Below are 25007 nucleotides of genomic sequence, written 5' to 3' on the forward strand. Positions count from 1 at the left end.
GGCTGGGTTGTTGTTTGCATTTCTCCCTTCAGAGCATGCAGAGTACCTTCCTGTACCGTAGACTCTTGCACAGAGGGGGAAGGCTCCATGTAGTCAACAGCTCAACTTCTCCACGTTCAGTGAATTGTGTGGGTGTTGTCTTCAGCAATGGGACCTGGCTGTCAGTTTGTGGACAGCAACCTAGTACTGGCAGCAGCCTGGGTTTGGGGGTTCCCATGGGACCCTTTTGGGCAGCAATTCAATTAGCTGTCACCCAATCCCAGCACTGAAAGCTTCAGAAGATGGCAAGAGCTACTACCTGGGGCTCTTTGTCCCCCATTATTTGCCAATTTCAGTTATATGGTCCTCATATATGTATGTATTTTATGAAGTTTCTATTTTATTAAGTTTTCATGCTACCCTTCGAGTGGCTCTTAATTTTAGCTGTCTCTCCCCATGTTCTCCCCCTTTTCCCCCCTCTTTCATCCTGCTTCCCACTTGATCCTCCTGTTCCAATCACCTGCAAGCCTTACAGTTTATTCCATTTCCCTTTCCTAGGGGGGGCTCTATCTGTTCCTCACCTAGTCCCTCACTCTCTACCTACCCTCTTTTGCTCTTGGTTATCATTGACTTAACAGCTAATATCCACATCTAAGCAAATGCATACTATTTCTGGGTCTGGGTTACCTCCCTTGAGATGAGTTTTTTGGTTTTGTTTTTTTTTTAAATAGTTCCATTCATTTACCTGCAAATTTTATGATGTTATATTCTTTAATGGCTGAATAATAGTCTACTGTGTAAATGTACCACATTTTTTTTATCCATTCTTCTATTGAGGAGCATCTAGGTTGTTTCCCATTTCTGGCTATTATGGAATAGAGCAGAGATTAGTATGGCTAGTGTAGTATCTCTGCAGTAGGATGAAGTATCTTTGGGTATATGTACAGGAGTGGTCTAGCTGGATATAGAAGTCGACACACACACACACACACACACACACAGACAGAGAGAGAGAGAGAGAGAGAGAGAGAGAGAGAGAATGGATTTTTAAATGTTCAGTATCCACTGGAAATATATTTTTATTAAAGAACGTAATCTCAAGATGGGGAAATTGAAGTTACTATACTAAACCATAAAATATCAACAGCAGCCACCTTGACGAGCTGGCAAGCATAAAGTAGGGTGACTACCATAAGCTGTGTGCTATGTGTATCAAATTATTGTTTCTTTATTCATTTGAGACAGGGTTTTACTTTGTAGCCCAGGCTAGCCTTGTACTCATGGCAATCCTCCTGCCTCAGTCTCCTGAGACAACAGCTATAAAATCTGTAGGAATAGAAAAGTAGGATGGATTGCCAAATTTGAACTTTTGTATTGAAGCTGGAGTCCGGATTTGGTAGGAAGGAACTGTGGGTGCCATTCTGCAAAAGTGACTGTCACTCAAAGATAAAATTATTCCAAAGAGCATGAGATCAAGTTCTCACTCATTCAGACAGCTTCTTGCACTGGTTAAGGCGTTTGAACAAAGTCCACATTGCTGTGCCTGGTTCCCCATTCAGAAAGCAGCATGCCAAGATCAGGTGAGCGATTCATTGTACAAAAGTGAAACAGTGAAGATCTAGCTGCTTGGCATCCTGTCTCTCCACTCAGCCACTAGGAGCCCTTTATCTGAAAAACATAAAATGTGTTTTACTGCTTACAAAGAGAGAAAAGATAGCACCAGGATTCCCTGGATCGAATGTTGAAACTGGCTCTGGGGACAGCTGCCTGGACTAGATCACAGCAGCAGTGGCTGTGTGACCAGAGGCATCCTGAACTCCCTCCCTTCTGTGCCCCAGCTCCAGGATTAGAAAGGAACTTCAAGCAGGCATGCTCTTTTCTCACTGTGGGACCAACAAAGATAGGTCTGACGTATTTCCTGATCCCTCCACTTCCACAGTCTCCCCCAGCAACACAGACTGTGGGAGAAATGATCGTGCCAGGGTCACTTCCCTGTTCCTGTGTTCATCTGTGCCCTGTAGGACATAGATTTTATGAAGACCAGGGAGCAAATGCTTATAAACCCACGTTGGGTTTACTCAGTGAGATAGTGAGTACGTATGAAAACCTAATACAGCTCCTGCCTCCTTACAAGTTCTAAATAAGTATAAGCCTCAGGGTTACTGCTATTACTGCATGTAGGCATGCTTAGAAGCATACAGCACATACCATTAGAACATCTTAACTTCTTTGGAAGGAAGCTACTTGTTGACCCTTTCCCATTTTCTTTTCTCTTGATATGTATTTATCGCCTTGCAACATCAGGCACATCTCCTTCCAACACTCTGGTTATAAATAATACAATAGAATGCCAATTGCAAAAGCGGCATCGAGAAGGAGTCTGTAAGACACCTCAGCACCATGAAGCTATAGGACAAAGGAACAGACCAAGAAAGAACTGTGGAGTAAACCAGGAAGGAAGGCCATGATGCAGAATAAAGCATCTTCCACCGGCAGAAGACAGGGCCCCAGAAAGGGCGCCGGTTCTCTAAGGGAGCAAGTGGGAGGAAGGGAACGTGGATGGAGCAAAAGAAATTCTGTAGGTTTTGTATAAGAAGTCAATGACTTCAGCTTCTGGCTGAAGAAGTGAGTTAGGTAGAGTGCTGGACATAGAACATCAAGAAAAGCCACCAAGTGTAGTGGTCACGAATTCGTGGCCATATTTCTTAGTGTGACCCAGATAGAGTTGGCCACCAGTAGTGAGTCATCCGAAGGATGCAAGGTACTCTGAACATAGTGATTCCATCAAGGACGTGGGGGTCTGTCTGTCCCCCACTCTTGTCAGCAGAGTCTCTTCACTGTGGAGCCAGCAGAGATAAGCCTGGCCCTATTCCTGCCTCCCCTACAAGCCCAACATCTCTCTCGGTGATACAGAAGTACAAAAGAAGTAACCTGCTAGTGTGACTCCCCTGTCCTTGCACTCACAAAGGTTCTCTGGGTCACGGCATCTGTGAGGAATAAGCAGCAGGGAGAAATCATCTGTTTTCTGGCATCAGAGTCTTTGCACACCTACCACACCTCTGCACCTGGGCACCGGGCATGGGAAAACGGTGGGAATTGCTGCTCGCTCCCTCCTAAGGAGAGGTTAAGAGATGTCATGTATGGTTCTCTTCACTGTAATTCTGGGGCTGGTAATTCTGATGGCTTCTCTCTCAAGAGGCACCAACACATTAGGCAAGTAGAGCGTTCTGACCTTTATGTGGGTTGTAAAGCCCGAATGACACGTCCTCACCTTCTCCCCATTTCACGACAGTCCTTCCCATGTGACATGCCAACTGCCTGTCCCCCTTCCTCATTCTTTCCTTTTATAGCCCAAATCTTCTATGTTTTAAACAAATCTTGATTTAAATAAAAGAAAAGCCAGGAAAGAAACTCTCTTCAAAACTATCTTCGCTTGGAAAGACACAGGATCGGTTAATGTTTTTTCAAAAGAAACAATTTATATTTCTTGAGCAATACTGCATACTAGGCTGTGCGCTGTAGGAGACAGAGATGAGCAGAGATGAATGGGCAAAAGTTGGGTACACAACTCACAAAAGCAGGTGCCCTGGAGGCCCCAGGAGAGACAGCACCGGGCATCCCAGGGAATGGCTCTGTGAGGAGAGAGGCATTTTAAGGCTGCGTTCAAAGTTTAGACAAGGAGGCTGGGAAATTTGGGGTCCCTTCAAGGGGCAAATGCCCCAAGCCCTTTATTTCAGGCACAGTGAAGCAAAGACGAATGTGAATGGTTGGCAGGAAGGGAAGAAAATTGATGTAACATTGGGCTGAAACTTTTGGCAAGACCACACAGTTGGTTAGAACCAGAGCAAGCACATTCTAGAATTCCATTCTGTTATATACAAGGATCAAGACTTTTTAGAAGGGTCCTTTATAAAACCTACAGAAAGGCCTTAAAGTGTTCAGTTTCAAAGGTTGCGTGGAAAGTCTAGGATCTTGAACTGACAAGAAGATTCAGCCCTTGATGCTCAAGCCCGATGACCTTAGTGTGACCCCCAAACTCCTGGTAAAAAGCAGAGAAATGACCCCCAGAAAGCTGCTTTCTCACCTCCTCATGATCACATCCCCACATACGTATACACACGAGAATAATAAGGTCAATTAAAACATTTTAAAGGAAAGTCTATGACCTTAATTCATTGTCCACACAAATATAATTGCATGATTATATATTAATAATTGTAAATTGTAACCCCCAAATTAGCTGATATTTATGGATAGTTTTCTGTGGGCAAATTACTCTAATATATAAAGCCTTATTTATTCTCTTGGCAATGTGGTAGGCTCTGATAATTATTCTAGACCTCAATTGAAGGCAGAGGCACTGAAGTTCTGGGGTGCAGAAGGGCTTCTTAGCTCGTGGGCCACAGCTGAATGTCAAAACCTTATAGAAAAAACTTTCAGGGTCATTCTCTACACCTCATACAACAATATCCTTCCATGTTCCCTATTGTTGAGACATGCTAGTCTGTGTGTGTGTGTGTGCGCGCGCGCGCGCGCGCGTGCGTGCGCGCACGCGCACATGTCGGTCGATACATGTGCGTGTAGAGAGCAGAACCTGACAATAGGTGCCTTCCCTCAGTTGTTCTTCACCTTGTTGCCTGAGGCAGGATTTCTCCCTAAAACTGGAGTTTACTAATTCCACTAGAGAACACGCCATAGGGGTGTTTCTATCCGTATTTCCCCTGTCGTGGGATGATAGTGCATTGCTCCCAGCTTCTTGTGTATGGATGCTTAGGAGGTCCTCATGTTTGTCCAATAAACACGGTAGGGACTGAGTCATCTCCTCGGGGAATTTTTGCTGAGTAGCCACCATGTGTTCAGGTACAGTTTTTGTACTCAACTTTAGCAGCAGATAGGAATAATGGAGCTGTTTGCTTTACACGACCTCTTAGAAAAATTTTCTCCACAATATTTATTCCTTTACATTACAGCAATCATTAAGAGTCAATGCCAGGTCTCCAAAATGTCAGCACTATTCTTTTTATCATTGCCAAGTTAGCATACATACATTTGTTTATTTATTTGTTATTTATCTATTTGCCTCTGTGAGGACATGTACATGTGTGGGTGGATGTGGACTCCAGAAGAGGCCATTAGATCCCTCAGAGCTGGAACTAGGTCAGAAGGGTTGTGGCATGGGTGTGAGCATCCAGTCTCTTGATTTCCCAGCAATTGCACTGAACTGCTGATCTCACTTAACTGCTGAGCCTTCTCCCTGTCCCTCTTAATATTTCATGTAAAAAAATCATTTATGTAATTGAATAGATTTAGACACCTGAGCAGGAAATGCCTCTTCAAAAAAAAAAAACATGAGGAGAAAACATGGTCTCTTAATTGAGAATTGCCAAACTTGGATAACTTGTTTTGAAAGAATTCTAGCATAACTCAAAACTCCTAACCGAAAAGAAAAAGCCATTTGGGGCATAACTCAGTTTTTCTTGGGTGACTCATAATTTCTCCCAATCTTTGAGTGACTCCAAGTGAACTCTTTTAAACGGCTGTTGTTAACTGGAACCCCAAAACAAACTTGGTGAAGAATTAAGATTTCTGGTTATTAACGTTTCCACTCACTGAGCTGAGAGAGGCTAGTGGGGCCACCTGAAAGTCTGAGAATAATCTACAGCAGCGGGTTCTTATTTCAGGTCTTTGGGAATGACTAACTGAAGAACACAATGGATGAGTTTCATCTCACACTAATAGCTGGATCTGTACGAAACACCCACGGCCTGGGATTAATAATAAGATGTGTCACCACAGTCTTGTGACAATGATTCTTTTAGAATAGTTTTGAACCCTCTATTGAGCGTTTCTCAACACCTTAAATCACCTTTCAAGATCATTTGAAATGTCTTAAATAGAGACTATTAATAAATGAGTACCTGTACCTCTTCAAGTAATGATTAAGAGGTTCCAGTAACTGTCTATCAATAGTATTAATGGCATAGACAATGGGAAAGAATAACTCAAAAGTGACTTAAGGACAATGGAAGTTATATAAGAGAAATGAAATCTTGGGATGGAAAGATAAAAGAAAATTCTTCAACTCTACTGCTAATATTGGGGATGAAATTTCCAACAGGACCGAGAAGGACATACAAAGCAGCAACATAAGAATATGGTGTTGAAAACGCCATGCAAACCAAGGAACAGTAAACCGTTTTACTATAGAAAATGTGGGCCAAGTGGGAAGATTCAGTGAGCTTATCTCACAATGCTAAACTGTCGCCATCTAATCGGTGTGGGATTCAATGTCATATCCCTATCTATGTCCTTCTCAATGAATGGATAAAGGTTTTGCTTTCATTTTTATATTAATCTGATTAGGGATCACTTCTGTCAACAAAAGGATTTTATTTCCTTCACTGTTCTGATACAGTATCCAGATCAATACTTTGCACATAGTAGAGACTTGACAAATATTCACTGAACAATAAACAAATGGTTTAAAATGCTAAGTCAAAGGATTTGTTGTTGTGATTGGCATATTCTGTTTTTACTAAGATGGTGCCTACATAACGACAATACAGTGCCCCGTTACAAGTTTTCCAAAGATGAGATCATACTATATTTTTTCTGTCTTTCATTGTTTTAACAAAATAACTCAGACTGGGTACTTCAAAAAGGAAGGACATTTATTTATCTCCATTTTAGAGGCTTGAGATCATGAACAGCAATTGCTTAGATCTAGTGAGGGTCCCTTATCTTGTGGCAAATAATACAAACCATCAGAGCAGTGATGGGCGATGTGTGCAAGAGGGGTAGGTCCTGCAGTAAAGCAGGAATGGGGCTAGGAGAGGCCAGTCTTATTATCTATACTAACCTTCTCTCCACAACTCACCAGAGTCCCATGAAGACCCACTAAGGGCTTGGGATGTAGGTAGAGTGCTCACCTCAAATATATGAGGTCCTGTGAAGGTAAAGGTAGAGGACAGAAGATCAGAAATTTAAAACCATCCTGGATACACAGAAAGTTTGGGGCCAGTGTGGGCTACTAAAAACAAAACAAAACAAAACAAAAACAAAAACAAACAAGTAAAAAAGGATCCATCCTAATGCTTTGCAAGGGTAGTGTCTTCATTGACCTAACACTTTCCCAATAAGGCCTGTCCCTTAAAGGTCTCATCACCCAAAGCTGCTACACTTGGACCAAGCATCCCACATATTAACTCTTGGAGTGTACGCTATATCCAAGCCCTATCCAAACATATAAAACTATATTCACACCATAGCAAGTGTCTTCATGGAGAAATCGGTATCTAATGGCATAGGGGGCTATATTAGATATACTCCATTCTGCCTTCAAATCATTTGTATCTTTTATAAAACCCAGTGTTTAGGATACACTGCAGAAGCCAGTCATGCTGGTGCATACCTACAATCTTAGTACTTGGGCGATAAGGCCCTAAATTCTTGAGTTTAAGACCAGAGAGGGCTATACAATGTGTTCCAGACCAGCCTGGACTCAGTAGGCAAACACTACCTCTAAAAAAAATAAAAAATAAATTTATGGAGAATGTGTCCTGGTAAAAGGAAAATGTCTGGGTTTTTAAAGAACATAAACAATTAAGAATGCAACTGGAATATTCCCTATCTGTAAGTTTTATTATTCCAACTTTTAATTTTTATAGCATTAATTTTACCAAAGGGTAAAAGGATGGTATTTTTGTTACACGGAGAACCTTTTCTAATTTTGCTTTACCCAGTACATATTTACCATACTGTATAATAGAAAAGTCTGTTTACTGATGTTAAATTTCCAAAGACACATAATAATAGTGATTTATTGGATTTAAAGTAAATAGTGGTGTGAACAAATGCAAGACATGACAAGGGCTAGCGTGTAAATTAGGTGGACACTCTTGAGATTCATGAGTGTTTATCTGCACACATGCATGTGCACCATAGGCACGCCTAGTCCTCACACAGGCCAGAAGAAGGCACTGGATCCCCCTGAAACCCGAGCGAGTTACAGAGTTGTGAGCTGCCATGTCAGTGCTGGGAACCAGACCCCAGTCCTCTCCAAGAGCAGCATGTACTCTTAACCCCTGAGCCATCTCTCCAGCCCCGGAGTCAAAACTCTTTACAAAAGTTCTTACGGGGCTGGAGAGGTGGCTCAGTGGTTAACAGTGCTAGCTGCTTATCTAGAAGAGCCCTTCTGGTCTCTATGGGGGTACCAGACACACACATGATGCACAGACATGCATGAAGGCCCAAGAGCCATAGACATAAAAATAAAGATAAATATTTAAAAAAAATATATTTTTTTAAATATTTATCTTTCCTTGACCTGTGAGGCTCAGGACAAATGTGTGCTCTCTAAAGGTCTTCAGATGGTTCAGACAGCGGTCTGTTACTGCATGCAACCAGTTAGCACCCTTGTGTTACCCAGAGAGACACAATGGCTTTTCACTTTCTCAGACCCAATGCCTCCTTTTTATCATGCATGTTTTGTAATATTTCCTTCGCTACCTTTTAAGGAAACCGGCAGCCTACTCACTCACCTGAATTCAAAGAAAATCAGCATAAAACTTTATCTGCACTCTAAAGAAAGAATACAGGAAAAAAAAGGCTTAATATGTAAGTGCTTGAGCAAAGCCATGGTGAAGGAGGCATGCGTGGCTCACACACACATCATCCCCGGGAGTGCGGAAGCCCTTAACCAGAACAATAAGCGTCCCATGATGGAAACCCAGTTACAGATCCCAGTGGTCTTGCCATGGCCATTCCCTAAACTGCAGAGCAAGGCCGAGGAAAGTCCTGCCCCACCGCTCCCTGCTCCTCTACCTCACGACCCCCTGCTGAAACTACCCTGTCTTAATCTGCACTGGGGTTGCACTCCCGGGAAAGGAGCGGGTTATGTTGAAGGAAACAGAAACCTCCTGCTTATGTATAAATCAGAGGCTCACAGTCAGGCATCCTTCCACCACATTCCATTCTGACCCTTTCCGTCATTTTGACAACCAAAAATGCTCCCCAACACTCCGCAAATGCCTCCCTGGGAGTCGTGCTTCCTCCACAGAACTCATAAATCCCAGCAGCACTTGGGCTTATTTGTGTCTTAAACCACGCATTGCTGCCTAATGTGTGATGAAGCCGCTTTGCCATTTTCGTTTATCATTGATAGCTTTTGAGTTTAAAGTATCTTTAAGCAGTTGCTAAAATTATTGCGATATTAGATTTCATTATCATTATTATAGAAGTTTTATTGTTATGACAACCTTTGCTTCTCTTTCGATTTAGTTGGTAAAGAGAATGCATTGAAGTAAGTATTTTGACTGGATCTGAAATGCCTTAGAAGTAGACATCAGGAACCGACGATCACGATTCTAAGTGGCCTAAGCTTCTTGGATCACAAATTTTAATCACACAGCCTTGAAAATCAGGCTCTGGGAAGAGCATTAGGTGGTTTTGATCAAGTCAAAGTGAGAAATTTGCCGCTGTAGCATTCACAGCCGTGCACAAGAAAGAGAAAGAATATATAAAAACTTCCCAAGGTAAAGGACATTGAACTCCGCTGTACTTCGTTCCCTATTGTGTGAGGCCTCTGACACGATATTCAGATCTAAAGAACAGATCTGAACGGCCTCCAAGTAGCACAGGCCTCAGCCCTGTGAAACCTGTCAGCCCCATGAGGTCATCAAGAGGGCAGACTGCCACTTGTCACAACTGAAAGGGTGTCTCTGGGGTATTGAAAAACTGGGTGGGGCTTGCTTTTAGGGCCCGCCATTTGGGTAGACTGATTTCAACTCATTTGGAAAAAGTCTGCTTAGCATGTATATGTGAATCAAATTTTGTCACATGCTCATTGGAGCAGTGATTTGACTTCTACCTTCTAATTCCATCAGAAAGCGGATCTAAAATAGATTAACAGGCTTCAGCATGTTGGCACATACCTTAATTCCACCAGCTGGGGGAAAGAGGCAGATAGATCTCTTTGAGTTTAAGACCAACCTTGTCTAGATGGTAAATTCTTAGCTGGCTGGAGCTACAGAGTGAGACCTTGAGATAGATGGATGGTTGGATAGATAGATAGATAGATAGATAGATAGATAGATAGATAGATAGATAGATAGATAGATAGATAGATAGAGAGAGAGAGAGAGAGAGAGATGTGTGTGTGTGTGCGTGTGTATCCAGTAAGGATAATGCATGCCTTTAATCCCAACACTCAGGAGGAATATGAAGAGAAGTTTCTGTGAGTTAAAGGCTGCTGTGGTCAACATAGTGACCAGCCAGATCTACACAGTGAGACTCTGTCTCCAAAAAGAATAATATGTGTGTGTGTGTGTTTATACATATATTACTCTTATATATTTAGTTCATATGTTTGTATATATATATATAATTTTATATAAACATATGAACTAAATATAGAAAAATATAATAACTAATGGGACCATATATATTGTGTACCTGTAATCCCAGCACTTGAGAGGTTGGAGACAGGATTAGGTGTTTTAAGCCATCCTTGGCTATTTAGTGACTTTGAAGATAGCCTGAGCTACTTGAAACTGTCTCTAAAAAAGACAAGAAAACTAACAGGGCTTAATTTACAAAAATAAAAATGCATAAACCCTTGCCCCAATTTCAGATAAAATTGATGTCTTTTTTTAAAAAAAAAAAATCTACTACATGCAACAAAGAAACAATTTCATCTAATAAATTGGGAAGTGATTAATAAGCTCCGTTCTTCACTCTCGCTATTCTGCCGCACACCCACACGTACATCCCAGACGCCATCTTACCCCTAACTCCTATAGAAAGATGGGTTCCTATCAAAGGAGGGACCAGGTGAATCATCATATTCTGGATAGTGGAGACTCATTAGTCTCATGTTTGTGCTACATCCTCCCTCATTCATTGCAATGAAAGTCGGGGGTCAGGGAGAGCCCATTCTACCATGTTCCCCTGGGAGGGAAGCAGGAAACACTCTGAACTTCCTGTGTACTCAAGGACTTCAATCCTCCACAGAGTCAGGGTTCAGTAGGTATTTGTAGGTGAATCCCTTTCCACAGCTGATAACGGTCCATTCACGCCTCAAGAGTTTCCATTGCACTCCTGGGAGCTGCCAAAGAATATTAGAGGTTACTAGTAACCATCCCTGGTTGGGATATTACTTAAAATTGTAAAAATATAAATGTCGAGACAATGTATAAAAAGCATATTTCCTAGAGGGCAAGGAAAGAAAAAGGTGAGCATGATCAGGGGCCATGGGAACATCAGGGGGTGTCTTTCGGCTGTAATTTTAAATCAGGGCTTCAAAATGGTTAAGGTGGAGGCCATGTCCGCCCTGTCAGAGTTTTTTTTTGAGCCGCCTGTTTGCCCGAGCCCGCCCTCCTCTCCCCAGCAGCTGCTCTGCTCTCTACACGCAGCAAATACGTTTGTCTTGTCCAAAGCTGCAGGCACTAGCCAATGTCTGTGACTCTCTTTGGGTAACAACATAATAATCAAATCACATTCAGCCAGTGTCCGTAAGACATGTGTTTTCAATTTTAAAACCCACAAGTGATTTATTATTTATTTCCTAATATTACATTTGTGCATTTAGTGAAATAGGAAAGGCTCCATGCATAGAGTCACTTCCAACTTTTGCCATGGAGTTATTGCTCCGGCTGTTTTCTAGCGATTTCGGTGGCTGTCTTTCACAATTAGCATTACAGGGCCCCTCACGCTGACATTCCCTTTCAATGATACCCGTTTTAATCTTCAACCTTTGAATCTTTGTTGATTTTTAAACACTCATGCTCGAGTTATGTTGGCGTTTTCCTTATTGTTTTTGTTTTCAATGCTTTTATAAAGCAACACATGAGATTTACCCTCTTAATTTCTTAAGTGTACATAACATTGTAAGCTCAATATTTTTGTACAGCAAGTCTCCAGAATTTTTTCGTCTTATGGTAGCAGAACTCCCAGCCCACTGCACAGTAGTTTCTCATTTCCACTGTCTTACCACCGCCCCGCCCACCCTCAACAACTGCTAGTCCAAGTTTTTGCTTGAACATTTCACTATATCTCCACACTTTTTATTATTTCTATTTATTCTTCTCTCATATATTGCAACCCAAGGGAAGAAATTTGAAATCCTTTGAGTCCTGATGTATCTCTGTGCCCAGAGAAAATAGGATCCTGTACTACACTGCTACACGCACCCAACTCCTTGCCCACATCCTATGAAGTATGGGATATAGTAAACACAGCCTCACCCTCAGGGTCGGGCTGACCCATGTTCACAATCCCTGCTCTGCTACTTACCTGCTCTGAAGCCTGGAATAAAGGACTAGCCTTTTCCAAAGCCATCTGTAAAATGCAATTACTGGTGCCAGCTTTGCAATCTGCTTTGGGAAAGTATAAACTACTCTCCAAGTTTCTGAGCTCCATCATCTCCGGCCCCGACGGCATTCATGTTGTGCTCAGATCTGTGCAATGGGAAGCTGATTGTGCCTGTTGTCGATCAATACATCTGTTGTGCCTTTTGTGTTAGGTCTATTTCTCATGCTGGTAGGTAGACTCAGAAGCAGTCACAGAAAAAAAAATGAATGTTTCTTCTCTATGATTCAGTTCAACGTGAGGACATAGTTTCATGATATTACCATGCTACTTTCATGATAGGATTTTATTCCTTACCCATGATGATGTTCTATGAGTTTTTAAAGATAGAATTTCCATGCAGGCCACTACTCATGGATAAAGAAAGTCCAGTGTTGATCTACAATCATCCAAATTTACATCAGAATATCCACCAGATTCAGAAAAGAAGTAAGGTTTGAGTTCTTCTGCCCAAGGATTTACCTCTGCCATTTGTTATATTAGATAGATGAGATCTATTTAGTTTCCACAATTAATTTAATCTACACTGAAGCCAGCAAATGAATGCTATGCTAGTTAGAAAAAAAATAGATCTCAATCAATAATTACCTGATGCCTTAGTTCCTTCTCTTTCTAATTTCTTCAACATGCATTTATGTGTACATTTATGCATGTGTGCATGCATGTGTGTGTGTGTGTGTGTGTGTGTGTGTGTGTGTGTGGTGTTTATGTGCAAAGGCTCATGACAAAGCACATATGTAGAGGTCAGAGAACAACCTGTAACAGTCAAGTTGCCTTCTTTCAACGTCTGGGTTCCAGGAATTGAACTCAGGTTTTCAGACTTGGCAAGAAGTGCTTTTATCCCCTGAGTCATCTCAACTACGGTTTGTAAATTCTTATGGAGTTTGTTGTTGTTTGCTGGTGATGGTGGTGGCCGCAGCGGTGTGTGCATGGAATAAAGACTTTTTAAACCAAGCTCCACTGTAAGCAAGACGTAGTCCTGTCTACCAGGTCTCTCAGAGGGCTTGAACCTTGGCCTACTAAGCTAAGCTAAGTCACTACAATACTAACTGGGGAATAGGAAGAGTCACAAAGATAACTGAATGGATCTGACCAGAGGGTCAGGAGGCGAGACTTGAAGTGACCTGGTCAAGTGTGGATGGCAGTTGAGACAGTGTTCAAGCAGAAAAATATGGAGAACAGCCCCAGCACAACCAAGATCAGGAGACCTGCTTGCCTTCAGGGGACTGTAGTGCTGACAGCCAATAGCGCCAAAATAAGTACTAGCAACTGAATAAAGTAGACATTAGGGAGCCATTGAAGGATTTGGCGCAGGGGGCTGACATGGTAGGAGTTATGTTAAGAAATAAATAAATCTGTCAGTGGTAGGTGAGAGGGATTGGAGAAGATAAGTAGAGGCAGGGGGTCGGTTGAGTATTCTGGGATGGGAGCATGAAGTTACAGGCAGAGTGAAGGCGGAGGCACAGAGGCGCCTTCTGACACGTGTTTGGAATTTTTGTAGTGAAACTTAGAGTCCAGATGCATATCCGCAGATAAAACCCCGTGCTTGTTTAAAAATGCATGAGAATGAGAGAGTTAATGCAGCAATGTTTAGCCTCGGGAGATGCAGAATCCACTGAAAGTTTGGTTACCCCAATTTACTCACCACAAACCACCGCCCTCAAAACTCTCTGGATTTGCTAAACATCTAAACTCAGAAGCAGAGAGTTCTGGAAAACCACACTGAACCTGGCATAGATTTCTTCCTTGGGACGCGGAGGAAATCTGATCTGCTTCCTATAAATTCATTTCGCTTTCATTCAAATTGAGATTTTTTTTTTTTGAAAAAACCCTTCCTGTTGCCCAGAGTAGTCTTAAGAGCTTACTTTTTGAAGACTTTTTCCCTCCTTACAGAAAAAGAACCAATAATTGTCCAGCCATTCCTGACCCCGGAAGTGGGAGACACATACTCTGCTGGTTATAATGGATTTTTATGGTAGGCCAAAATCATAGGTTAAAAACAGTACTGTCTTATGCGGCCGAGGAAGCCCTAACAGCAATCCTCTTCAGCGCTCTCCTGCCACGAGCGAGCGCGGCAGGTGTGGATGCTGTCAAACAAAGAGGAAGCCCCACAGCCCTGTGACTCAGATCAGCCGTCACTGTCAGAGACACAAAAGAAGAAGAGCAACAGAACAAGAGCTAAATGTTAAAAAGTTAGATCCAGAGAAACATTTTCCCCTGTCGCATGGAGGACTCTGCTCTCCCCCCTCCTCCTCCTCCCACTCCGTGGCTGTGAAACAAAGCTCTTCTCCAGTGACAGCCATCAAGACGTCGTGAGTGGATCTTGTACACAGGAGAGATAATGTCACAGGGCTTGAATATGTTCTATTCAAGATCTGAGTTGGGGAAACTTAAAAATAGCACCTTAGATCATTTGAACTCGAATCCCTTCCTAACTTCAAATTCTATAGTGATGGTGTGTCTTATTTGGGCTTAGCGTTCTGTTTCATTTCTCCTTTCTGTCCCCCTATGTGCGTTGGTCTTCATTATTGTCACTACTGATGTTTTTAATGTGTCTTCACCTCTTTGTTCTTTAATATCCACAGACTCGTCTCCTTACTTTCCTCTTAAAATCTGAGCCCTTCAAATGCTCTTGGTGTGAATAAATTTAGTTTATATTTTATCGACATAAAATGACCCAAGATCTCAAAAGCCATTGGCAATGATTTTTGTCCCAAGAATATGTCTGTCTAAGTAAGAAAAGTCTCCACATTTGATCTTACAGGCCAAATGATATATCTGCTTGTCATTTCTCTCTAGCTACCATTTTCTAACTCTCAAAAGAAGCACAGCAAAAAATACACAAATCTAGCAATTTGTGACCCTTGATGTCTCCTGAGAGGTAGGGGGAGGGGACAGAGATGTCGTATTTTATTTTTAAAGGTTTATTTAGCAGCTTGTTTTTCATAAATGACTAGAAACTGTAATGTCCAGAGGTGCTAAACTCTGGAAGGCGAGACTTGAATGTGCCAGTCCTTGCAGTCAAAACCAAATCGTGAGGTTGACTTAAAGCTCATGAAAACAAGCCAACAAGTTTACTAATTTGCAATGAGGAGGTGTCTCAGTCTGAGATGACATCTTTAGTTCCTCATCAAAGAGGAGTCTGCAATATAAATTCTGGAAAACCGTCAGTCTTTTAGATTTTTTTCTTTTTCTTTCTTTTTTTTGTTTTTTTTTTGTTTGTTTTTTGTTGTTGTTTTTTTTGTTTGTTTGTTTGTTTTGTTTTTGACAGGGTTTCTCTGTGTGTAGCTTTGACTGTCCTGGAACTCACTCTGTAGACCAGGCTGCCCTAGAATTCACAGGGTTCTGCCTGCCTCTGGCTCCTACCTCTACCTCCCAAGTGCTGGGAATAAAGGTGTGCCACCACCACATGACCTCTATAAAATAGGTAATAGGCTAATGTCAACTAAATTCGTTCTGGAAGGGAGACATTCAAAGGATAACAACATAAAGAAATTACAAAGAGAGGGGAATGCTAGCACATGCTTAATGACTTCCACATATGTAAGATTTTGCAGTAGAACCCAGGAGGTACAGAGTTTGATCATATGTTTGCTGACCGTGGATGTAATCAGCCATCTACATCCACAACTGTATATGGCACATGAGAGAGTAAAAATCCCATAAGAGAAGAATAAGGAAGGCTATGAATGGCCACTAAGAAGCTTCATGATATCAGTTATTGCAATAACAGAAGATGTCATTTTAGCTCATTCTTGAGGAGGCTCGGTCTGTTAAATGAACAAAAGTCCTGATACTAGGTTTGGGTAGTTGGAGGCTCACGTCTGCCTGTGTCCAACTTAGCTCACTTAACTAAACTTTTCTTTGTCCTCGGTATCACCTGAGCATCTGCACCAGCTGTTAACTAGCCAGCTTCTAGAAATAGTTGATAGAGAGCTTGTCCAGGAAGCCAGGCATACAGCAGACTCCTCTAACATGGGAGCACTCAGAGCGCTGATGGTTATACAAAGAAGTTCTCTCCTCCTACCACGCTGGCCAGTCCCTACACAGAGAAGCTGCCATGAAGAGGTACTCAGAAATGAAGAAGAAGTTCTAAAGTGTTTGCAATTAAGCCAATCCCAACTTGTGAAACTGTCAAATTACCATACTGGTAGAGCCAATACAAATTCCATAATCCTAAAATTAGCACTAAAGTCATGCAAAAATGTGTTAATACATTCATCCTTGTAGTAGTCATAAAGGACCAAGTGAACAGAAGATAAATTCCACACTTGAGGCCAATGCTTACACAGATTAGGCAACGGAATATTCCAGAACTGCTTAGTATGACTATTCCAACTGAGAAGACAAGGACCACAGCACAATAAAATTCAAACAAAAATGCACAGGGACAAGTGTGCACACCACTAAATAACTATTCCTATCACAGAAACTTCATAAGTAGGCCCATACACTGTTATGATTCCCCAGATTTTTCTAAGCTGAACTTAGCAGCACCATATAAGATTTGACTACACTTAAATTGCTGTCCGTAACGCATATAACCCCACTCCTAATTAACAAAATAAATGTTAGTTATTTACTCAGAGCCCTTTTGGAAACAAAGATGTCAGAATGTATTCAACAGATGAATAAAAACATTTCCTGTCGTACTTCCCAACACAGCTTCTAGTGCAAAAGGGGGATTTCTTTTCAAGCAGTTTTTTTAAATGAATATTTTCCCCCAACTATGCTTTCAGCTTTTAGGGCTTAGTTTTTTATTATCTCACATAACACAGGAATGGAGGTTCCTAAACTGACAAGTAATAAAGATAGATTTAAATCAATTTATTTTATGCAATTATGGATGCTCTCTTCCTCTGTAGAGAGCTACTCTGAGAATTTTCTTCCAGTTGGCACGGTGTGTGCTCTCCAGAGCATTAATGCAGGCTTGTTGCTTCATACCCGTAATCTCAACATAGCTTCAAGTCAACCTGTACTACTGAGTGAGACACTGTCTCAAAAGAAAGGAAGGGAGGGAGGGATGGAGGGAGGGAGGAAAGAGTGAAAGGGGTTGTCCATCTTGACATTGTTTCAGATTTCTTTCTTCCTGCTTTCTTTCCTCTCAAAGAGGTGTGCATGTGTGCGCATGTGTGTGAGTGTGCGTGTGCGTGTATGTGTCTGTGTACATGTGTACATGCGAGTGTGCATGCGAGTGTGTTTGTGTGTGTCTATGTGTACATGTGTGTGCTACACAAGCACTCAAACGCAACTCTGCCCTTTAAACTTTTACTTATTAAATTTAAAAACAAATTAAATTTAATTTTATAATTAAAACATAATTATTTCTTCAGTTATTATGGACCATCCTGTAATCATCTGACATGTATTTCTTTGGAATTTTTGGGTTTTTTTAAATCATGGTAAGAGGCGTATGTGACACAGAATTCACAGTATTAACTCTTTTGACTGTACAGTTAGGCCTTATGAAGTTCATTCAGTCTGATGTATAGCAATGCCTAGCATATTTACATCTTGAGTAACTACAACTCTGTCCCCTTTAAGCAGCAGGGTTTGTCCTTAAGAATAAGAATTATTAAGCATTTCTCATTCTGGAGGGAGAAGCTGTACAATGAGAGGTGAGGTTCCCAGCATCCTAAGGCTTAGGAAAGTGACCGTCTCACCTTTAGAAGAAAGATAAATACCTATATTCCTTCACTCTCGAGTAGCTTTTGTATCACAAAAGCAAGCCCACAGCAAAGTTGATATTCGTAATTTTTCAGAAATATTTTTAAAAACTCCTCCGGCCTTTACTTTCTAGGTAGACTAAGTATCTGTGAATCTTTTATTTTCTGGCCTTGTGCTGTCCCCTCCCCTCTCCTTTGTCCTCCACATGGCCCCCCGCGTCTACTTTCATACCATATATTTTATAATCTACGTTATAATATGGGAGAAACGTGCAATATTTGTCTTTCTGGATCTGATTTACCTTGCTAAATATGATGATCTTGTTTCACCCATTTTTCTACAAATGACATAATATCTTGTTTTTTACAGATAACTAAAATTCCAGTGTGTGTGTGTGTGTGTGTGTGTGTGTGTGTGTGTGTGTGTACAATATTTTAAACTTCTGGCTGCAAAATAATTTCAAATGTGTGAATAGAACAAACCATACATTCTTTCCAGGAGCACCAACCATTATATTTTGCAGTATTTGCTTTGCTGCTGCATTTTTTATTGAGGAATTGTACAAATACTTTTATCCAAATACTACAATATGTATCTCAAGGAACAAGGGAATCCTCTTACAGACTTCCATTATCAAATTCAAGAAATTCACAAATACAGTGTTACCCACACATACACAAGTCCTCAAACTCAGAATTTCCATATTCAAATGTCACTTTATCTTAGTAATGTCATTTACAGGCACTTTTTCCTGCTCCAGGTACAGTTTCAGAACCACGCATTGTACATAGTTCAGTGTCACCAGTGTGATATAATAATATAATAGTAATCCTGTGAAATAATACCTAACCCTGTCATTAACGTTCTGTGGCTCTGAGATTTGCCCTGGACTTGTCCGATGCTTCCTGTGTGTTGAAGTCGCTGCCCATTTGCAGCAGGAGTGTGATATCCCTTCTGCTGTGTCTTAGTGACCTTTGTAAGAAAGTGCAAGACTCCAGTTTCTCCCATGAATAGGGTGTTGAATACTTAGTAAAGATGGTAGGTTTTACATTCAGCCACAAAAAAAAAAACTGTCCATTTTACGTTTTCCCTGCCCAATTAATAGGCAGAACCAAACTGTGGCATTATGCAATTACCTGATGCATTTTAAATTTTCTTTAATCACTGTAATATCCATTAAGGATTCTGGCCCAATTCAGTTATTACCATGATGGCTGCAAAATGGCAATTTTCCCACTCTATTATTTCTCCTGCATTTATTGGTTGGCATGCGCTGCAAAGAGCTTTCCCCTATCTTAATCACTTCTCCGCTTCACCGTAAGTTCATTGATTTTTTTTTCCAGTTGAAGATTTAAAATTTATCCTTCCATCATTTATTTTGAAGCTCAAATTTTTCCCTTTTGCAAGTGTGCACATGTGCCTGTGTGTGTGCACATGTGTGTATGCGTACACGAGTGTGCCTACAAGTGTGCACATGTGCTGGCGTGTGTGTGAACATGTGCCTGTGTGTGTGAGTGTTCCCACAAGTGTGCTCATGTGCCTGTGTGTGCACGCTCATGTGCCTGTGTGTGCATGTGTGCCTTGTGCACATGTATGTGAATGTGTGTGTATGTGAGTGTGCCCACAAGTGTGCACATGTGCCTGTGTATGCACGTGTGTGCTGTGCTTGTGTGTGTATGTGTACGCACATGTGTGTGTTTGTGTGGGCACATGAGTCTCTGTGTGTGTGTGTGTGTGTGTGTGTGTGTGTGTGTGTGTGTGTGTGTGGTTAGAGCACATCTGATGAAGTTGGCTTTCTCCTTCCACCTTGCGGGTCGTGGAGATCCAGCTGAGGTCATCGTGCTTGGCAGTCAGCACCCCTGAGTTATCGCACAAACCCATCTTCCTTCATTTTTCAAACAGTCCCATCGTATTTCAAGCTCTCATTTTCCAGTGCCATCTGTCACTGTTCATATGGACATTTTCTGTCCTGTTCCAACAACTGGTCCTTTCCCCCGGACACTAGATGCATCTATTGCTAAAAGTTGTTGTGAGTGCACACAATCAAACATGTGTTTCCTAAGTGTGCAGTTCCTGCCTGCGCCATTAACAGCACTTGCCACTCGGTGTCCCAGGGAATGATTTATCCTGCTTTCTGCCTGCTCTTCTTCACCTCCCATAACTCTCCTCTTCTCTGTGCCATTCTGAAGATGAAGTGCAATCGCTCCACACTTCAACTTGGAGTTGAACTTGGGTCGTTTCTCATCAGTGTTTTCACTCCCCGGGCAGCCTCATCCTGACATCTCTAACCCAGTCTTCTCCCTCAAGCTCTGAACTTTACATCCTCTTATTTTGACTCAGAATCTTCACTGTAGTCTCTAACAGACATCTGAATTCACTACATAAAAACTGGTGCACTGCAGCCTTCCTGTCTCAAGCAACGGCAGGCCATTCTCCCAGGCATTCAGGCAAAAGCTTGGATATAACTTAAATATCTTCGAAGGTCTACCACCATTTTTATACCCTCCCCTGCCACCACTGCATCTCAGCAGCCAAGGCTCCTGGCTGGACTCTTTCAATTACCTCTTGAGACATCTTTGCAGGCCGTCTTCTGTTCCAAGACTTCATCCTTCACTCTATCCTCTCTCTCCTCTTCACACATGCTGATCCTTCTTTTTCTTGCACATCCCAGCATCCTAGGCTTCTTCCCACTCCTGATAGTTGTTTGGTCTGGTTTCTATACCTGGAAGCTACATCCCAAAGTATTAACTCAGCTAATTTCCTCATCACTTCTAATTTGGGTCAAATGATATCTTCTCATTGGGTCAGTGCTGACTGCTCCCAACACTCTCTGACCCTGTGTTCTCTGCCTCACCCCCACCGACCACCCCATTATATTTATCTTTTCACTTTATTATCCGTTCTACTTCAGTGTTACACATTGTCAGGCTCCCTCTGCCACATCCATTCTAAGAGGGCAGAAGTCTTGCTTTTTGCTCAATGAAATGTCTAAAGCAGTGAAAAGATGTATTCGAGTTTCTTTGTTTGTTTGTTTAATAAATAAGCGAGCAGCTTCACTTTACGTTTCCCTTTACCAAGCACATGTAAAGGAGACGCTCCCTGCAGAATGAAGTCTGCAGATAGCATTGTTAGTAATGAGATAGCCCAACCACCACCTCGGCAATTCTCTGCGTCTCTCTACGTGCACATGTTTGCCTCCTACTATGGGTGAAATCTAGCATTGTAAATAGAAGTCATTTTAATCAGGCACTGTTTTCAGAGCAGAGCGGGTCTTGATGGCCCTGAATTATGCCTTTCCATGCTTCATACAGCCAAGTAATAAGTTACAGATGTTGGTCATTCACTGCTCCATGTTTCTCCCGGCTTTCTTTTTTCTCATTAGTGGTAATTCTGAGTTCTATAAGGGAGATGGGATAATGGGAGAAGATATGGCAGAAAAACAAATTACTTTATGCATCAGCTGTAGATTTTCCTATCAGACTCCTAAGTTGACTTGACGTCTAAACCTTATCGAAGATAACTCTGTGTGACTCAAGCGTTTCAGCCGAGATAAGATGAGACATATCTTGACAGACATTCAGAAATGGTACCTGGCACACTTCTGTGCAGTCACCACGAAGTTGGTGTCAGGTGTGGAGGGGAACACATGGCATGAGTGTGAAAGTGTCTCTACTGCCAAGATCAGTCACTTACGGCTACCAGAGCAAGAGAGCACACAGAAAGTGGGTGGGCGTTCTCTTGGCTTTTACGCAGCATCGCTAGTTAGTTTTATGACAATATTGCTTTTTTTACTTTGTCAGTGATATTGCTAAGACAACAACAGGAAGTATTTTTCTCACAGTTTTCCAACATCTGAGGAGATCCTAAGATGAGAAATTAACCAACCAAAAAGTAAAGTTTTTAATTCATACAGCTCATGGCATCCAAAATTGTATAAGAAAAGTGTATGTAAAACATGTTAAAAATACAAAGCCACTTGTGGTAACCCAGGACTCTAGAACCTCAGCAGAAAGATCATGATGTTGAGGTCCATCCTGGGTTACATATAAGACCTTGCGGGAAGAAGAGAGAGCAAGAGGGACAACGGAGAGAAAAGACAGGAAACTTCTATCTGTTTGTTTGTTCCATTTATTAGAGGAGTTTCAAACATCAAGTTAATAGATCATATTCAACTCAATTTAGCCCTTAAGGTGTCTTCTGAATGCCTCTCCTTTATAACATATTATACTTTATGCAGAGACAATGATGCCTCTCTTAAACTCATGAAATTCTCCATATGGTTACTTTTCACAGATACAACACACTCAGGGGAAATCGGCACCAAGAAGAAGGTGAAAAGACTGTTAAGCTTCCAAAGATACTTCCATGCGTCTAGGCTTCTCCGCGGGATTATACCGCAGGCCCCCCTCCACCTGCTGGATGAAGACTACCTTGGACAAGCAAGGGTAAGCCAGTTACACCTGTGACCCAGTTGACAGCACCTGGGTCTGAGCCCTACTCTGCCTCTAAGGGACTGTGTGACTCTGGGTTGGGTATTTAACAAATCTGGACTTACTTTCTCAACCACAAACTGAAGGCAATAGAACCACAGACCTTGTAGAGGAAAATAAATATTTTTCTAGATAGAGCATGCTGTCGTGGTAGCTGTGGGGTAGAGGTGGGGTGCTGGGGATTAAACACAGGACTCATGTAAGCTAAGTACATGCCCCACCACTGAGCTACACACCCAATCCCATGGCAAAGCCTGTCTTCATGCATAACATACTCATGCCAAATGCACATTAGCTATTTTCACTTTTATAAATGTGCAGCACATATTTTTACAGTGCTAAACAAAGTAAAGTCTCAGCCTGTAAGATTACTACTTAGGGTGTTAACTAAATTTTAAATCCATTAAATTGTCTTATACGATGGCAACTGAAATCACCTCTAGTAATTACCAACTCTTAGCTCCACATTAGGCTCTTCGGGCAGCTTACTAGCCTATTGTTGTTTTTAATTCATTTTAAAAACTTGTAATAATAAGTTATTTTCACTCTACATCAATATGATGAGGTAGAATTCAATGTGAGATGTTTTAAAAACAATTTTCAAGTTGCATCTAGACTGAGTTGCCAAAGGAATTTCAATTCCAAGGGTAAACTGTCACCATCAAACAGATGTCAAAAGTAGTATTTTGTAGCATATATGGTTAAGTATAATCTCCATACAACAATAATCACTACATATATGCCACAAAAAAATGAACAATAAATGGTTCCAAAGGAACTCACTCTCAATATCTTGTCTATAAAAAGATAAAAGTTAGTTAGACCTTACAGCAACCTGAGTGAAGCTGAATGAATCACTGGTTGTTTGATTAGTTGGTAGTTGGTTGGTTAGTTGGCGTTCATGTGTGGTCAGTGTTTGGTTGGTAGATGATTGGTTGGTAGGTAATGACTAGTGGGTAGTTAACTAGGTGATGGATAGCTGGCTGATTTACTGAAAGGAGATCAATAATAAGTTCTAACACTGCAGTGTCGATGACAGAGCATTCATCGCGGGTTCTCTCCTCAAGGAGTCCCATGTTTAAAAGGTGATCCTGAGGCCCATGAAAGATAATAGACCAGAAGCCTGGCTGTCAGAAGGCCGGGTGTGGATCTGCATTTCATGATGCACGATGTGGGTAAAAGTTCACTACAAACAGATGATCATCCCATGGAGCTGAGCATGCTATATAGAGCCCTGGATTTCTCACAGGACACAGACCCAGTCAGGGGCAGAGGAATCATGGGTTGGTCCTTGCATTAGTGACTGTGCCTTCAAACAGGAACGGGTGAAGTTGTGGGAACAATAGCACAGAAAGAGGCAGCCACTGAAAGTTTTATGTCGCGTTTAATTGGAAACATCGCTCGTTTTCTAATAGAAAAAAAAAAGTCTGTGTTACACTGTAGGTCATTAAATTATGTGGTATGTTCAGTCGCTATTCAATCTCCTGCACAGTAGTGAATTTTACATGCAGTCCACATTGAGACAAACCATGTGCTCAGCACTGGTTTTCACTTCATCTTTAAACCGTTTTATTGTAAGAACTGGGACTCTAGCTCAGTGGGTAAGTGCTTGCCTGACATGCACAAGATCCTGGGTTTAGTTCCAAACACCACAAATACAAACAGCAAGAAGACAAAAAGAAAAAAAATGTTGCAAAGCTTCTCCCTAGTGCATCCTGCACACCTCCACCCGTGCTCCCTCTGAATAAGCACTGTGACAGACACTTGAGCCTAGCACTGCCTCTCTCCGCCCCACAAACAAACCATCTGTTGTAGAAGATATCGGCCACATCTTTCAGAGGAAGGTTGGAGAAGGTGAGGGTGTAACCAAGGTGCAACAATCAGGAAGAAAAGCAGCTGACATTAAACCAGGTAGTTTAACCCCAGGGTCTGCCCCTTGAGCTGTCACTAGAGAGTGGAGTGGAACCTGGTTTACCCCAAATCCGCTGTACAGAGAGTGTGCTACTGCTTCCACCTTTTTAAGTGTTTAAATCGCTGTGTCTAGACATAACTATCTGAATCTCAGCGTGCTTCTTTGGGGCATTGTTTGTATCCGTTTCCCTTTTCAGCACATGCTCTCCAAAGTTGGAACGTGGGACTTCGACATTTTCCTGTTTGATCGCTTGACAAATGGTAAGTCACCCCCCGCCCAGAGGATTCTCACTAAAATACACACCATAGAGTGGATTCGTTTCATGAGAAACAAGTTGTATCTTTAGACACATTACTTTTCCCGTATTTTCCCACTCTCATAAATCCAGTCGGTCAAGACAGACCAGGGAGGGGAGAATTAATTCAGATGAAGAATGAGGCCTGAATTTGACCTTAGCGTGTTGGGACAGTTTCCTTCTGACCTGTGATACCAGAAGAATTAGGAAACCGCTGATTGCATTCCTTCCTCGCAGATAGTGTGGTCGTGTCCCAACGGAGCGAGCTCATTGCTCCTCAGTGGGAGGCGAAGGCACA

At 41.8% G+C, this 25007-nt stretch overlaps 1 protein-coding gene across 4 annotated transcripts in view; it reads left to right on the top strand.

Moving 5' to 3' along the window:
- Positions 1 to 25007, top strand: part of Pde7b (phosphodiesterase 7B) — a 319484-nt gene that overhangs the window by 254679 nt on the left and 39798 nt on the right. For all 4 annotated transcript variants that reach the window (XM_085689065.2, XM_048425265.3, XM_087911509.1 and 1 more), the window contains 2 exons: positions 22306 to 22457; positions 24611 to 24674. In XM_085689065.2, coding sequence (XP_085545191.1) covers positions 22306 to 22457; positions 24611 to 24674 — 216 coding nt within the window. The remainder of the gene's footprint in view (positions 1 to 22305; positions 22458 to 24610; positions 24675 to 25007) is intronic.

Source organism: Myodes glareolus, chromosome 1 (assembly GCF_982192425.1).
Source record: "Myodes glareolus chromosome 1, mMyoGla1.1, whole genome shotgun sequence".
Taxonomy (NCBI): domain Eukaryota; kingdom Metazoa; phylum Chordata; class Mammalia; order Rodentia; family Cricetidae; genus Myodes; species Myodes glareolus.